The sequence below is a fragment of the Syngnathus scovelli genome, chromosome 12 (genome assembly GCF_024217435.2).
Source record: "Syngnathus scovelli strain Florida chromosome 12, RoL_Ssco_1.2, whole genome shotgun sequence".
In the NCBI taxonomy this organism is placed as follows: domain Eukaryota; kingdom Metazoa; phylum Chordata; class Actinopteri; order Syngnathiformes; family Syngnathidae; genus Syngnathus; species Syngnathus scovelli.
In genome coordinates this window covers 11,540,114-11,557,921 of record NC_090858.1, presented here as the reverse complement: position 1 = coordinate 11,557,921, position 17,808 = coordinate 11,540,114, and the positions used below count along the sequence as shown (strand labels likewise).

The following is a 17,808-nucleotide window of genomic DNA, read 5'->3' as shown; positions in this document are numbered from 1 at the left end:
TGAACAATTAACAATGGTCATTTCCTCTCAAAATTAGATGTTTTATTTTAATATTGCAGATATGGCAGCTTGTGATATCACAGCCATCAGATTGGATGCTTGCATCATGCTAGAAACTCCCCAAGATTCCACCCATGACATCATCAAAGATCTTCTTGAGTAAAATATCGGACATTTCCGACCCGTCCGGTTGCAAAGCCAACTCCAAACCGGCGACTGAAGCATTTGCACTTTTTTAGCATTTCCCACAACTCATAAAGCAAATTCCTCGCCCTCTCGCTTTCTCATTCCAGTTAACGCTGGGAAAGAAGCCAGTCTCATAGCCTCAAGTGTTATTCTTCCTCCTGGTTTTTTTTTTCTCCTTGTCATGTTTCCTCTCGGGCGCCCGTTGAAATAGGCCTGCGCTGGTAATGAGGGGGGGGGCCCTCTTCGAGGAAACACACATACGGCAACTTTGATCTCCGATGGCATGTCGTTCCTCATCTGACCTAATTCCTAACCTCCCGATAAGAGATTTTTTTCTTCACAGTACTCGAATGGGAACTTGCTGTCCTGTTGAACAAGCGTTTTCAAGGCGAACATGTCATTCTCTGATATTCTGGTTGGGGGGGAGGCAAGAGATAATTTGCCAAGCCGAGCGGGGAATCTCCTCGCCATGCTGACAAGCTTCCGAGATGTCCGATCACAGCTGCTCAATTGAGTTTGTGCGCGACAAATGAGAGATCCGATATCGTCACCTGCACGGAAAGACGAGGGCAGACTGTCTCCTTGAGGGGTGTTTGTACAAGACCAACCAAAGTTTGAAGGGGAACTCAAGAAGTGTTTTCTTTGCAGCAAAATGTTCAATGTGCCCCCGCTAGTCTAAATACGCTGTTGTTATTAATATCGCATTTCTGGAATAAGAATGAAGTTTAATAATTTATACGTGTCAGAGCATTGCCCTTTTGTCCTATAGAGCTGTTGACTGAAAGTAATGCCGTCGGGCTCGCATTGCAAAAGTCGCATCACGACGTTTGCGCTACTTGTTGCCGTCTGCTACCTGTTATCAGAGTCCGATCAGGGGTCGGCCGATGAATCGTCCGGCACATCCGATTGGCCGACATTTGCGTTTTGAAATGGGTAAGACATGTTTCTTGTGAATTCTTCCCCTGACGTTTTTTTTGCGAGGCTGTCAGGATACATAGCAGCGAAAATGATAATTATGTGCATATTTGAAACATAACACGTTAAATATGTTGGAAGGAAAGTAGATTTTGGAGGATTTGTTTCATTCTTGATTTAGCGTATTTGAAAAAGTGCCAAATATGTCAAATGTGTGAGTGTCGATGTAGCGCCCTCTGTGGGATGTGGGCGGTCCGCTCCGAAAGCGTCGCTCAAGAAAGTTAATTACAGTTTGCGCCCTGTGGTATTTTAGCACATATTCAGGCCAGCTTGTTTTTACTTTGGCACAAGTGAGCGTGCTATAAGCGGATTGACCCCTTCCAAACTCAGCAGTCGTTATGCCCCAGCCAGGAGGCGACAAAAAAAAAAAAAAAAAAACACATGGTCCTCGCCATTACTACACAAAAGCCGACAACAAAGAAACGATTTCATCCCCCTTGAGCTTGTCCAAAACAACTTCTCTTCCGCTGACGCAGCTGTGTTTTCATTTTAGGTTTTCTTTTTCCCCTCCCTGTCAAAAAAAAGAAACTATTTCTGTTTTGATTTTTAATTTTTTCTTCCTTGTTTCTGACAGGCGAAGAAGCCTTGCTGAATAACTCCTATGTGTATTACAGGGCCTATTAAATGCAAACTTTTCAATGTGGCAATCAATAAGACGAGGCGGCGTTGGGCTGGCCCAGCGCCAGACACATTAGAGCCAGCGCCAGCGCTGGTTGCTAGGGAGCCCAACCCGCTCGGGGGAAAGAATGTTTAATGTAATAGAATCACATAAATCAACTGGAGGAAAAGTACTCGTGTCTTTTCTTCCTTTCTCGTCTGCTGACATGCAACCTTTCATGCCTGTGGTTTTCTCTGCCATCAAATCAAGTTCAATTTTCTTCATTTGCCGCAATCAAACATTATAGATTATTTTTTGTTTGTTCTTGTTCTACTCCCTGTGCTGAAACTAACTAGATAACTTTAGCGCTTTGCTGTAATTAAGAACAGGAACCTACATGCGTGGAGGGCTCTTGCCGCCTCGCTTAAACACACTCGTTATCGGCATGAGTGCATTTTTGCATGTCTGGTGGCGCATCACTTTCAATAGAAGCCCCCCCAGCCCCCACCCACAGATGCTGGCGCCTCAATTCACACAAATGTGTGTGGAGTGTTAATAGTGACCACTTTTGGATTCAGTTAAAAAAAAAAAAAAAGGGGGGAATGGAAATCAACAACATGCAGGAATTGAAATTGTTTTAAATAACCCAATAAAAATACGCACCTTTGCCATCACTTGTTACTTCTTTCCTTTTATTCAAATCACAGAACACCCTTTCCCCATTGAAATGTTTTCCACAACTGTCCTCCTCCCAATTTAAAAAAAAAAAAAGTCCATTGTACGAATAATCCGTTCTAGAACACAAATGATTGTTTCAAATCCATAAAAGTCGGCTTGCACAAACCAAAAACTTTTGATGTTGTTTAATTTCTCACACACGCACGCACGCACACTCACACATGTGAGAGACTCCGCTCATTTGTAAGTCAATCTTCCATACTATGTCCCCTTTAACAAATTTGAGAAACCTTCGGGCTCCTGGCAACGAGACAAGGGAGGAGGGCAAAAGTTTTTACGAGTAGAGGGAAGCATAACGTACGACACGTCTAGGCGCATTGCGGGAGCTTACGGATGACACGCTTTTTTTTTTTTTTTTAAGCTTGACCCGCACTAACCTGCACTAAAAACGGAGGGCTAAGGGGACACCCGAGGCTTCTGCTGCCTCAGCTTTGCTGCCATCGTAAACATGTCTCAGACAAGTGCAAACGTGTTACAGCTTCTTTTTCCTGACAATTTGTTTGTCACTAGGATGACACAAAAACTCCTTTTAAAATGTACAAATGTTTTTTTTTTTAAATTATGATTATTTTATTGAGGCGGCTCGGTGGTGCACTGGTTAGCACGTCCGCCTCACAGTTCGGAGGGTGCCGGTTCGATTACACCTCCGACCCTCCCTGTGTGGAGTTTGCATGTTCTCCCCGAGCCCGCGTGGGTTTCCTCCGGGCACTCCGGTTTCCTCCCACATCCCAAAAAACATGCTTGGTAGGCCGATTGAACCCTCCAAATTGCCACTAGGTTTGAGTGCGAGTGCGGATGGTTGTTCGTCTCTGTGTGCCTTGCGATTGGCTGGCAACCAGTTCAGGGTGTCCCCCGCCTACTGCCCGATTACAGCTGGGATAGGATCCAGCAGGCCCGCGACCCCCGTGGGGACAAAGCGGTACAGAAAATGGATGGATGAATGGATTATTTTATTGAATTTATTTTATAGTTCATGATGGGTAAACCTGCGTACAAATATCTAACTCTACCTCTTGAGCTTGTTATTTTGTTGAGTTCCTACAGCTTGTTTTGAACATAAATAAAGTTAAATAAATCTGTTTGAACAGAATCAATGGGTGTTGGTACAAACTTGTTTCATTTTCCTGGAAAAAAAAATCTGATATATTGTTTTCTAACATATAACAAAACCACTCGCTGGCGTGTCATTACAGCCCTTGCACAAATATTGAAGCGCTGCATTGACGGGGCTCTGCAAATAGCCATTTCAAAATTCCACCCACGAGGAACTGACATTAGCATAATAATAGTCAGACGTATTGTCTTGTCAGTTCTTTGAAGGTCGACTTAAATAAAAAGTCTCTTACACTCGTCTGAGCGAGCGGGATGCGTTAAGACCACGTCGACTTGGCAGCCTGAGCAACCAAGCAGCTCTTGTTTTGCTCGCCAACCATTGCAGCGCTGGCGTAAGGAGGTCAAATCAATCGATGACAGGCACATCAGGGAGGAAAAATAATTTTCGACACAGCCTGCAGCATAGAATAACCCCACGGGATAATAGGAGAGAGACACACACAAGCTCAAATTTGGGAGTATAATCGGTTTGCGAAAAGACATTCGAACAGTTGGTCACAATAAGAGTTTGATCAGAAGAGAGAAAATTTGGGCCCAGTTCTCATTGTGTATTATCAAGCTGCAGGGATTCACCAGCTCGCAAACCCCCAAAACCCGCAGCGTGGATGAGACGTTGTTTTGAAGCTCAACGCATTGTGACAGGCGCAGCGTTTGATGGCGCTCTGCTTCCTTGTCATCGGACTGACAACATATTGGGCCGCGTTATATCGCTTTTCAAAGAAACATCTCGATTCATCTCACTAACACTTCTGAATGTGTCAAAAAAAGGCTTTTCCTTTCCCAAACAAATGCGTGTTGTTTTTTGTCTTATGGGGTGGCAAGGTCAAGGAAATGAGAACACCATGACAGCAACCAATTGATCCACGCTCCCTCATTCGTACAATGCACGCAGACTGACTTGTGCGGTCGACAACAAACTAACAAACTAAGTTGGAATACTTGTCCAAAGCATTTACAACTGATGGCTTAACTACTTCATTAATTACATAAATTGAGATTGGTCACCATTTTTTATGTGACAACATTGTTTGACTTCACATCTTGTACCTACACAATGAATTTGTCCAGTTAGCCATGCAGTGTCGAGTTCGGCTAGCCGGGACACCTCTTGGCTAGCTGGGTCTATCAGGTAATCCTCATTCGGCTCTGACAATTCAGTCTTACTAAATTAATCTCAAGGCCTGATTCATGCTTACATAAATTTCCTTTTGATCAAAAATTTGACATTATCGTATTTACCACGCCGCTTGGTCACATTCCATTGAAACAGCACATTAGCCACATTAGCTTCTACGAGACAGAACGTGAGCGCACATTTCGAGCTTATGTAATTGGCAGCATGACATAAAAGCGGCACGCTCGTAAACACAACTAAATGAGCCCGTCATAGCTTATGGAACATACAAGACATATTCGAGCATGCAAAGATGTTAGGTAATCACGTTGAAGTCCAGTCTGCAATCAAAGCAAACGTTTCTGCTCTTCTTTTAAGCATGCAACGATCAATTTTTCCTCATAATCAAAACCTCCTGAAAGTCATTAGCTACAGACGTCAGTATGTTGTTGTGGCAGAAGTACACAATTCAATCAAACCGTAGTGCTTTAGTGTGTAACTGATTTATTTAAAAAAAACAAGTCCCTTTGGCGTGGTCCCAAAGAAAGTTGTGTTATGTGAAAGCAGACGAGTGGGAATGTGGAATCCCGTCTCGATTGTGCTAGCAATTCAAACGTGACCCTCTCGTGTCACACTGGCAGACGTGCTTTTTTTTTCTCTCCTCTCCTGAAGTCGCAATCGGGATCGCTGGACAAATCGCGTCGGAACAACATGGCTCGAAAGTGCCAACAACAAAATGAGTGAAAGCGATGCATGCGGCTGCTGTGTTTTGCATTCACGCCATCTTTAAAATATTCTCCCGGTGGTTCTTCTCGAAGATTGCTAAAGAAAAAAATATATACTTTGCCGTCTTTGTTTCTTTGGTATGCCACCAACATGTTTGGGTCAGTGCGACCCACTGCGTGTTTAACCGCAAGAATAAAGCAATAGTTTTGAAGTATTTGTTTTGTGGGGAAAAAAAAAATCCCAGAAAAAACCACAAGTCTATTAATGGGACAATTTGGCCCTTCTTTAAGCCTCTTATGTCACTGCTGGGTCATCAGTTCTGTAGCAGATCAAATTGACCTGTTTTAAACTCTTGAAAAATGTCAACTGAATCGTTTTGCGGGTCAGATTGGCTTGGATAAATAACAAATGTAACAAAATATGTTTCAAACTAAATATTTCTTTTTGTTCTTTTGGATGAGAAACATCCAAGTAGTCTTCGGTTGACATGTTTTTCCCAAAATTGTTCCTGTCAGTGATCTCGCCCGCTTTCCATTTAGCCTCCTATCATAATATCGAACACGTGTGTGACTCAGTGTCATCCTCCTCCTACTTTCCCTCGCACGTATGGACACGACATGGCGACATAATTTCTGCCTTTTTGGCTTTGCAGTCATCAAAAGCGGACCAAAGGAAAGGCGGGGCGGTGGAGGGGCTGCATCTGTCATCATGCAAGTGGAAAAGAGAAGCCTAGGGGCCGGTAATGACAATTTCTCCTACGAAGGCGCCGTTACATAAACAATTAAATAAATTCATTAAATTTGCATGAGTCATAGCTTGTACAATCTGGCATGAGACAAAATGTACCAGAACGTTGGGCTAATTGAGAGCGACTCGGCGCTGTAAACAAACAGCATCAATCAGAGAGTGTGTGCCATCAATAAATAACAATACTGACGTGCCTGTGTGCGTGCAAGTCTGTGCGTCAAACAAAAAAGCCCAATGTGTGTTGCTTATGCACACGCACGATTTCTTTAGGCACATTTGAATATTTTTAATATCTATTTTAATAGGAGCTGCTCACACAGGGATCCTCAGCGTGTACAGTTAAGCCTCCAAATTATTCATAACCTCTCCAAAGTGAATTTTCATTGCTGGGACTTGCCATAGGAAAGCAACAGAAAGCGCTCGGAGGTATTCATGCAAAATGTTCGTCGTCTTCATTGTTGGAATTGATTTCCAGCCTGGGAAATGTGGAGGAAAGGCAATCTTTTGCGCCAAAGAAAAAAATCTTTGAGCAATCTAGAGAAGTTGTCACCAACATTGGGCTTGTGGGCCGGGTGTAGGTGTAATTTGTGGTTGAACTTTGTATGGCTGACGTCAGGCGCAATCCTTCTACCCCCAAAATCTGAGCTGTTAGGACCCCGATGGCAACGCCGTTTACAAGGTCATGTTGGCAAAATAGTCCCAACGCGGCCACGACCGATTAGAACGCTTAGAGAAACACGTGGGGCCTTTAATTGGGGAAGGTCACGCTGGAAGAACAAAGAGGGAAATTTCAAAAGTGCGCACAAATGCGCGGGCCTCGGCAAATGCCTTTGTATGCTTATTAAAGCCCTGCGGCGCGCTCTGCAAATTGAATGTAATCAAGTGCAATGCGGGACAAAGAGAGCGAGCGAGAGAGGGAGGGAAACACACACAATCCAAATGGTGACATTTGAAAACAAAGCAGCTGTCGTACCTGCGAGCAAAAACTGTGTCAGAAGCGCAATATGTGAGGCTTAGACGATGCATGTTTGCAGTAATGCGCCATAAATCCGCCTTCTGCGCGGTGTCATTGAAAATTGGAACATGGTTTAAACAAAGCTTCATTTAGACAAAAGTAGTCATTTGCCATGCACTTATGGCAACCCTAGCCAATTTGTATGACTGGCTTTTAAGGCGGGCTGTGTCAGTTAAGAGTTTTGTTTGTGGCGGTTGTTATGCAAGTAGGCAGAAAGGCACGAATGCATCTGCTTCAAATGTCCAAAAACCAACAAAACAATTTTCAGTCACAGGTTCATAAGCCTTCTAAGAAAGACTCGGCTGCCGAAACACAAGTCTGCCACGGAAATCCCCCCCTGAACGTTCCCGAGCGCCCGCCTCGACCTCGCCAAGCCACTCGTCGGGTTTTTGCATGCTGGAGCAAAACGAGCAGAGCAAGCCTTAAAACCGACAAACAATTGGACCTGCATTTGTACGCATATTTGGTGCGTTCTGATCCTATGCCAGCATTTTAACAAAAGCAACAGAGTATGTTTTTTAAGACAATTGTCCTTATTTTCAACACGTGCTGATGGATTCCATTATGTAGGAAACGTCCATTTAACGTTTGCATGCTAATGACATGCGTGTTGGCGGGGGCAACGTAGATACAGCTGAGCATGTAATTACTTGTATGTATTTAAATATACATATATTCATATGTGATCCGATTTTAATTATATTTGCATTGTCGTGTGGGCGTTTCGAGATGAGTTCTTTCATGGTGAGGCGTAAAGCGTCCTTTCTCATTAGCATTACTGGTGTGACTAATGCGCATGCATGGCGAGGCACAAAAGGGAACAGAGTAAAAAAAAAAATATAAAATGCTGGACTAAATACACCACATACATGAATATCTTTTTTTGACTGAAATCCACTTTGTGCTTCCTCCCACTATTATCGTGTTTTCATCGTGCCGGATTTTATTTCACAGAAAGTGAATCAAGCGTCACACCGTGCATGTCTGCTGTTCTTTCATTAATGGCGCGTTTAAAATAGGTCACGGACGCTTTGGATGATAGTCTTGGTCAGATTGTGTTCAACTCTCCTAATTTTGGCTATGGTGACGAGGTTGGCGCTTTTTATCTCGTCTAAATGGCAACGCCTTCTTTGATGGAGCCTGTCAGTCAGTTGTTGTTCTATGCGCTGCAATATTTGTGTGACTCCTATCTTTTTTTTTTTTTTTTTTTTTTAATCCAGGCCACATGGTGATAAATTTGAATTGAAGGACTTGAACCGTGTCGTGTCAAGTCGGCCCAAGTTTCAATGACTCATATTGAAAATGAACACTTTTCTTCATACTGGATGGCCCATTTGTGTGTTTAAATCATTAAGGCAGAAATATTTTTTTCTTCAGTTGGGAAAAAAAAAAACATAATTTGGTGTTGGATTTTCTTTCTCCCCATAATTTCAAACACTTTCCAGATGTCTTTGTGGCTTACGTCACAACACCCCAAGGAGCAGAAATTACAGTACACTTTACACCAAGATGTAGCAAATATTGCAGATCGCAAGTTGTACTAAGAATGTGAAAGTACAGAGGACTACGGATTCGAACCTGAACCTGCCCACTGCGAGCCGGACCTGCTAACCCTTTTTATTCGTTTGTGTAGGTCAGGAAGAGGACGGCAGGAAGGTGCTGGTCCTGAGCTACCCGCAGTACTGCCGCTACCGCTCGGTGCTGGCGCGTCTGCGGGAGCAGCCCGGCTCGCTTCTGCTCAACCACACGGTGCTGGCGCTGGGCGGCATCGCGACGCTGGGCGCCCACACGCGCATCCTCTACTGCCGCGACACCTTTGAGCATCCCACGCTGCTGCGCAACGAAAGCGTCTGCGATCACCATGGTGAGTTGGTGCTGGACACGCACTCTCAAACTTTGCTCATTGTTCCAAAGACTTTGGCAAATTTCCTTTAAATTTCCAATTTATTATTCAATTTGTAATTATTTTCTATATTTATTATTATTACTAAACACGTATTTGTATTTCCTTTTAATTCTGTAAACATTTCAGTGTAAGTTATAATTCACGCAAGTGAGTCTTCCGATGTATTTTCCGTGGTTTCATCTGAAAGGCAAGTGGGCGGGGTGAGCAGCGACCTCCATTTGAACAGCCTCACCTATCCTAAAGCGTTGTGCTCTGGAATTTTTTGGAGTGCCGGAACATGTCTGAACTTCTGCACGCAGTAACAATTTGATTGTGTGATTCATGACTGCACGAGGGCACTTTCACAATAACAGCTTGAGCTCTTGTAAAGTCGCTGCTGTGTAGCAATCGCATGTGACGGCAAACTGAAATACTAGATGGAAGTGGAAATTTTGGCTATGTTGAACATTTTTAAAGTTGGAATGATTTGAATCAGTGGAGAATTGTGGAATGTGAGGGCAGCTTGTTAAATTTCTCCATAATTTGTCTTATTTTTTCAAGGCAAATATGTTTTTGGAACAGCCAACATCCCGTGGCCGCAGTTTGGCTCAATGCCGCTAAAGCTGTATTTCCAGCCGCTGTTTTTTTTTTCTAACCTCCAATGCGCACGCCATCTATATTTTCTTTATTCACTTGTTTGTGCTTGACAAGCAACACAATTTCCATCAGGCTGCCAAGGGCCCCCGAGGGCATCCGGCTTATTATTTTAAGCACATTTGTGAGCTTTGCACAATCACAAGCCGCCATTTCCTGGCTCTGTATCTGCGTTTATACGGATAAATACCAGCGCTGGCGTAATGGCGTCCAGCTGTGACATAATCAACTTTTTTTTCTTTTCTGCAGCAAGGCTTGTGCGCGTCAGCTGGTCAGCCAGATGAAACAAAAAAAAAAGCGCAATGTGAAATACAGTCAACAGAGGAAAGAAAGACGATGCGATTGAGTTTATTCCTGGCGGGCCCGCTTTTAGATTCATCACAGCGGCGCAGGAGGTGTACAGGCGGCGCATTGATTATATAAGCGATGGCGGTGGCGGCTCACTCTTGATTTCTATTTACACGCCGTGATTCATTCCCATTTGTCAAAGTGAATTTGGAGCGATCATCCGAGTGCTACTGCGGTGTTAAACGCTCGCCGCTGTAGCTAGCGTACTGTAGCGTGTTGGCGCTGGAGGGGTGATGCGAGGGCTGCTCATCAGGCTTTTTATCCGACATGATCTGCTCTTCAGGCTTTTAAAGCACTCGAAGCGGGAAGTCCTGAGAGCCACCACGCACGCACGCAAACACACACACACACACAGACACACACAGACACACACAAACACACACACACGGGATTGTTTGAAAAGTGACTTGTTTCAAGCCTGTGTTTTCCAACCATTGTTAAGCAAAGCGTGTTCTGGTTCTGTCTTTGGGTGTTGGACTGCAACTGCAACTTGTTTGCTGGATCTTTGTGCACAAGACCGCTTGCTGCTAATGTGCCTTTTCCGAGGAAGTGACTTTCTTCCACCCAGGCTTGAATAGCTTTGCGCTTGAGTTTGCCTCCTTCGGCTCCCTCCCAAAGTCCAGTCAGTTGCCTAAATTTAAGTGCGAATGCTTGTTTTGTGGACAAGAACTCTGGGAGGCATCCAATCGAAGGTGTACCCACTTCTGATGCCCAAAGTCATCTGGGATGTTTCTTGGCCAGCTTGACAGTCAGTGTATTTTATTTTTTCGCAATCTCACTCCTTGCACTTGAGGACACGAGTGACAGTTATTGTTTATAATGTATAATTATAGTAAGCACACATTCTTTACCTGCTTGAATTTGACGGCACCCACGCTGGCTCACGCCGGAGGGAAAGTTGTATAGTTTTCAATTGGGTGGTTGTGTGTCGGAAAAAAAAAATGGTGTAAAGGCTATGTTGCAACAACACAAATAGGTGGAGTGAGCCTGGTGTGCGCCGAGCATAAGTGCAGAAATACTGGAGTAAAAAAGACAAAGCAACTGTCAGTTAAGTACTGTACGATAGTATTTTTTTTTTTGTAAAGGCAATCAGCACGTTTTGACAAAGTACAGATGTTAGTTTTCAATTGTAGGGAGTACAAGTGAAAAGTTGTTGGAAATATAGTCAAATGTTTGAAATATCAGCTAAAGAAAATGAAATCAACAAAGTATTTGTAGTACGCGGCCAAGGGACGGTGCGGTCGGTCGGTCAGTGGGGGCAAATGGAAAGCATTTCAAGCACGCATGCGGCGGAGACCGCCTGGATTTTGCTTGTCGCCGACTCTCAGGGGAAATATTATGAGCTAGACTTTTCCCCATTCTCCCACCTCCTTCAATTCCTGGAGTTGTGCTGACCCTTCGTTCCCCTCTTGTGTCAGAAACCCAACTCTCCTGCGGGCTTAAGTCAACACATGCGAGCCAGGCAATCACAACCAGGAGGGGAGGGGAAGGGAAGAGGGGAGTACAACTTGCCGTTGTACGTAAGCTCTAATATAGTTGTCGGGGGCCGCATACAACTTCTATATTTCAAATGTGTTTGTTTGTTGGAAAACTCTGTCATCGCCGCTCGGCTTTTATTAAGCAGGGATCTCCGGTCTAATCTTTGCACGGGGGCGGGGGAGCGTAAAGGCCTTTTATTGCCTTAAAGATTAATATTGTCGCCATTCGCTGGATGAAAAACAACCTGCGCACGCTTTGGCTTCATAAATCTTCCTGCACTAGAATGTGCCAGGAGGAGGCGAAGGGGAAAATACACACAGAAATGGGCCATGTTTCACTCTGTGAGATCACCCCCCCCCCCCTTACAAAAAACCCAAAACAAAACATTGACTCCTGCTCAACATGAACTTGCAGGATGATGTCACTCTTTCCATCCACAACATGAGCCGTGAAATGAAATCTGCGAGTGTGTCGTCGGATCGGATTCTTGCAACTGCGTCGGAAGATTTTATTTTGCGTCAACGGTCATTGAACAAGCAGCCATTGCCAAAACGACAACAAACGTGTCATTGTGTTTCCTCTTCAGCAAACAATTACGAGTGCACTCGTGGCCAAAATTTGTTGGCAGTGACTCATGTTTTGTGTTTCCGCTCACTTTTCTGCTTCATTTTTCATGTTTGGGTTTCACTTTGTTCTATTATCAAAATGTAACAAGCTACATTGAAATGAGGCTATATTGGGTCAGTGTAAAAATAGTGACTGCAAAAATATTAGAAAATGAATAGAAAGGATTGAAAATGCCACAAGGAAACATTAGTTAAACATAGAATATTAATTTCTGTTTTCATTTTTTTTAAAATGTAAAATAGTCAAATATAATACATTAACACATTTTCAACTCCTCCTAAATATTTTGCACCTCGGTGTGCTCAATATCCTTTCATCACTACAGCTGTGCGATGATCATTTTTGTCATCAGTGTAGGCGACACTATCGAATGTAAGACACCTTGTGTTATGTCCTGACGTCATCGCTGTCACATGTTGCAGCTGTGGCCTCCCTCGTGGTGCCTTCACGGACTCTCTGGAAGCAAAAGTTCTGTCACGCGGCACTGTCACTTTAGCTCAAATCTTAATGAACATTTTTCACGTGTCCGATTTGTAGTGGCGTCCACTTAAACGGAAACAAAATGCGTATGTGGTGACTTGAGACGGACGCAATTGTTGGTGGTGATATAAAAAAGAGATAACTATTGGTCATGAGGGTCTGAAATTTTGAAAAATAAAGCTAACAAAAAATGATTAAAAAAAAAAAACATTCTCAGAAAGTTCCTTCCGAAAGGGCCAAATCATGAGACAGAAGAGTCAACTTCAAAACGTCAAGTGTTCCTGGATTCCGACACACACTTTCCACAATGTTCACCGTGTTTGTCATGCCGAGTAACCCATACAACTTCCAAGAATTAAAAAAAAAAAGATGATCAGCAGGCCTACTTAAAATCAGGGTTCTTGGCGACGTGATTCTTGCACATACACTTTTTGAGGTTACATTTGCCTCATATTTAAATTTAATAAAAACATTTTTTGGCATGCTTGCTTGCACGATCACAATTTTGCATGGCCTTTAGCAATTCCTGTAAAAGGAAACGGGGCGAGTAATCCTTTTGCAATAATCGAAGTGACGCAATCTCCCAAATAACCCCCTGCCCGCCTTTCTTGAAGATAAATACCAGACGAGCCTGTAGCGGCTTGAAGTGACTGACTCACTAAAGACGAGCTTGCGGCACGCAGGTGGAGGCTCGCTCTCTCGCAGGTACTTCCGGCGTCGCCGTCTGATGTGTTTTACATGACAGCGGAAAAATCACTCCCGGTGTTTTACGGCTTTTTAAGAAGCGCTCGCAAACGCGCCAGTCATTACAAGATGAGCTTGTTTTGCCGTAAAAAAAAATGTCTCCTTTCTAATGAATTATAAATAAGCTCCCCTACAGAGTCCAATAAATTGGCGCGTAAAGAGGCAAACATGATGACGGGAGATGCTGTGGCCTATTTTATGGAGCCAATGATTGTTATTTATAGGCGCCGCCGCTTCAGCCTTTTCCCGCAATGATGGCGTCGCCTTGATTGGGCTCATTGGGTCGCCTCCATCCCATCAAGCGTAACTAGAGCGTGATCTATTAGAATACGTACATATGTTTTATTGATGTGTTTATCCCACCATTCATTTATTTATAGGTCGATGCTGAGATTTCTCTCCCCCTTCCCCTCTCTCTTTCTCCTCCAGTAATGAATAGGATAAGCCTTGAAGCTTATCCACCGCTCCCTTTCATACCTCCCCCTTCCCCTCCCCTCTCTCTCGGAAAGCCAAATTGAAATCTTTCCTTCCAGCTCGCAGTCCTAGTGAGCGAGCGAGCGGTCGCTGCAGTCTGTCGGCATCAATGATGTGCGAGCGCTTTTGAAGGTGATCCCGTTTTAGCAAATGCCGCGCGTTACGCAACGTTTTAATGCTGCCGGAGTTTGTTTATTCTTGTCAGGAGCTCCTCGACTGACACCTTCACATATTTATTTACTTGTTGTTGTTGAGCAGCAGATGTAGCAATAAATAAAAGTCTTCTAATATTAGGGCAATGTGGTAACAATAGAAGCGATGAAAACGTGACAAAACTCATCCTTTTATGATGGAGTTACATTCTTACACCGGTTATGCAACACAAATATGTAAATTGGAACGCTTCGCATTCTACTTTGTAAGTTTGCTGGTTTGTTAGCTTGCTGTTAAAATAAGTTTTAGGTTAAATAAAATAAATCTTTTTTGCTGGCATCCCGTGAGATGCGAGTTTTGTTTGCTTTATGAGATGTTTTATTTTTTCCAGGACCTCTGGGTTTAACGCCATATTGTAGCACTTTTTTTCAGCGCTCTGTTGTCCCAATTCCATTGGAAATAATCTTTTGTCATGTTTCCTAGCTTGAGCCTTCACAAGACCCCCCCCCCCCCCCCCCCCCCCCCCCCACACACACACACACACACACACACACACACGGAGCGCCAATGAATCAGATGAGAATGATTTTTTAATCCTTGGCAATAATAAACTTCTTTGAAGGGCTTAATTGGCTCTTCCTGGAACAGCAGAGTTTTGCTTCATTTGCAGTGATGAAAGCATAATGTTGCCTCTCTCTCTCTCTCTTTCTCTCTCTCTCTCTCTCTCTCTCTCTCTCGCTCCCCCTGGCCCATTGGGAGCACGCACAACAGCGCACAACTAATGAATTAAGAACACAACTCCTTTTTTCATCGTTTGTTTTTTTCATTATTTTCTCTCGCTTGCCTTCCCAAATGACTTTCCCTAATAAGGCAGAGAAATTCACGCTGAAGCGCTGTCTGCTAAATTGCTTTCATTTGGTCTGCTGTGTGTGTGTGCGTGGGTGCGTGCGTGCGTGCGTGCGTGCGTGCGTGCGTGCGTGCGTGCGTGTGTGTGTATGTGTGTGTGTGTGTTTTCCTGAATTCCTAAATTTTATTTTGAAATTTTAGTTGGTTAGCAGTTGTCCAGCTAGAAGGATGTTAGCTAGTATGTTTAGTTATTAAGTTTAATCATTAAGTTATTTAGTAGCAACGGAGAGGGGAGATGGCTGCCACGGCAACAGCTGTGACGCTCTTCTCCTCATTACAAGCTAGCGCATCATCAACATGAAGTGGAAGCGGTTATTTTTGGCTCAAGTTGGCAATTTGCATGGCATGTGTGGCGAGGGCGAATTTGGATGCAAAGGCGTCTGGTGTGTTTGTAACGGCGGTTGATGCCGAGCATGAGTGGGAAGAACCACTGAGTCACAACAAGTGTGGGAGACAGCGTGCAGATGAGAGGACTATTTACTCCTCTTCATAGACCAGCATGAAAGGGCCATTAGGCACGCCTGCACAAGACTTAATCATCCTCATCATAATTTAAATTTAATTTTGGACACTTTTAACACCAATATTCATATTATTATTCTTGATCATCATAGTTATTGTAATTGATAGCAGTTGACCGAGCAAGTTGGCTATATTTATATATTGCATTTCATCCACCAGGGTAACTGATTGCTGGGATGTGGGCTCGTCACCATGGCAATGGTTGCCTTCTGACGCTGATTGATAATTGTCAGCTGACAGAATGTTTGCGATAATAGCGTGTGAATATAACCGTGCGTAGTAATGAGCTGCTAGTGTTGGGGGGGGGGGGGGGGGGGGGGGGGGGGCTGCCCCGCCTTTTTCTAATCACAAATACTACTGCAATTCACGCAGCCCGTACAATAAAGACAAATAGATGTGCAAAATACGCTTCAAATTGATGTATTTTTGCTGACATGAAAATGTGAGAAATAATCCCGATGAAGAATGCTACACAAACAAGTCAGAAAATAATGTGAGCATAATGGCCGACGCAGCTGGCACTAAAGTCAAGAAGGCATTGTTATGATGCAGCGTGTTTGAGTACGTAATGCTCATGTTTGGGAGCCATCTTGATATATTCACAGCAGACTTCCAGAAATGGGAGTTGTTATTTTTGTGTGTCAATCAAGTCAAGTCAAGTTTATTTGTATAGCCCTAAATCACAAACAGTCTCAAAGGGCTTCACATAGACAAAAATTGACAATTATTCTCAAAGCATCCCCTGATCTTAAGCTCCCAAAAGGGCAAGGAAAAACTCAAAAACCCCTACCAGGGGAAAATGAGAAACCTTGAGAAGGGACCACAGGTGGAAGGATCCCCCTTTCACCAGGTTGTAATGGATGCAGAGAGTGCACAAGTAATACATAATATGAAAATCAATGAAAAAAATGGATGTTGGAGGTGCCCTCGATTGTCCAATCAAATAAAAAAAAAACATATCATTTTAATATCCAAGTGTGACTAGGCAGTTAGGTGATTAGTTAGTTGGCTAAAATCACTCAGATAGTTGGCTACTCACGTAGCTAGCTTGTTAGCAAGCATCTCCAAACCAACCAACATGATGACCACACTCTTGTTTTTGTGCTATTTTGTGTTTGTTTTAAATTATATCCCACTATGCCTTTTATAACCTGTTACAAAACACCTTTTTGTGGGCGCGTCCCATTTCATTGACAAATCTCCATGAACCTTATCGACTAAGCTGACTCACTCGTATGTTTTACAATGTAAATAAACACGCACAAAGGCAATCCTTCCAGTTGCTTTCATAACATATATGTGGGTCACTTGTTCGTTAGTTGTGCTTTCAGGCCACCTGCTTGAAAGCATGTCGTTAAACATGCGCTCAGAAACTGAAATATTAGCAAGGTGAGCATATAGTAGGTATAAAATCTGTCAGCGCTCAAAAAGTTTAGTGTTTCTGGTGGTGTGTGTTAATTTTGGCTAAGGTGCAAGTCTACAGAATGTTGCTGAGAGGCGATGAAAGGGCCACCTCAGTAAATCCCTTCTGCTGTTTGACGGCGACACTCGTACGTTGCGGTTTTACTGCGAAATTCTTCGCGCTCGTGTTTCTGTGTTCACCTTTGGCCCGTTTGGCTCACGGCGGCCACACGGATTGTTTGTCAAAAGCGACAGGCAGGTTTACAATTGTGTTGAACAAGTACAGCTGGCGGGGTGTGTCGCAAACGGCGGGTCACCGTGTTACGACACCGCCGCCACCTTTGGCAAAACATGACAAAAGTCCTCCGTTTACTACGCCGTTACACACCTACACTGTTAATGTAACAGAAATTTGTGAATTGGAATGCTTTGTAGCATGTTCCTCCAAAAGAATTGGAGTGGAGCAGCAGCAATTTTTTTATTTTTTTGGGTTATTGCACCTTTTTACGGAAAGGATTTTTTCTGGCTTCTGATCGGTCGGACATGTCCTCCTTGGCAGTGTCACACATGAACATATAATAAGTCATCGTCTTGTGGTCAGGTCAGTGAGGCATAAAAAGCGCAGACGGAGACATAGGAAGTGGTGACTGTGCAAAACAAATTCTGCTTCTGCCGTTTAGTGGAAGATGTCAACAACCCTTTGAAGGAAAATAAAATATCTGGTTGCAGGGAAAAAAAAAAAAACATCTCGAGGTGCTTTAAAACCTTTGCTATGTTCCTGGCACGCTCTTAACGTGGGTGGGAATCAATAGCACGGCCGCTGGCCTTACGCAACCCGGCACTTGTTGGCCGCACAACACGGCGGCCTCGTTTTTGGAGTTGTTGTTGTATAGCTCAATCAATGCCTCGTGTTACGTGGCATA

General features: G+C 43.7%; 1 protein-coding gene across 1 annotated transcript in view; it reads left to right on the top strand.

Moving 5' to 3' along the window:
• The window catches only part of arid5b (AT-rich interaction domain 5B), a 53,404-nt gene that overhangs the window by 20,497 nt on the left and 15,099 nt on the right, over positions 1-17,808 (top strand). Inside the window, exon 5 of the mRNA XM_049736540.2 lies at positions 8,846-9,076. Within this exon, the coding sequence (XP_049592497.1) occupies positions 8,846-9,076 (231 nt within the window). The remainder of the gene's footprint in view (positions 1-8,845; positions 9,077-17,808) is intronic.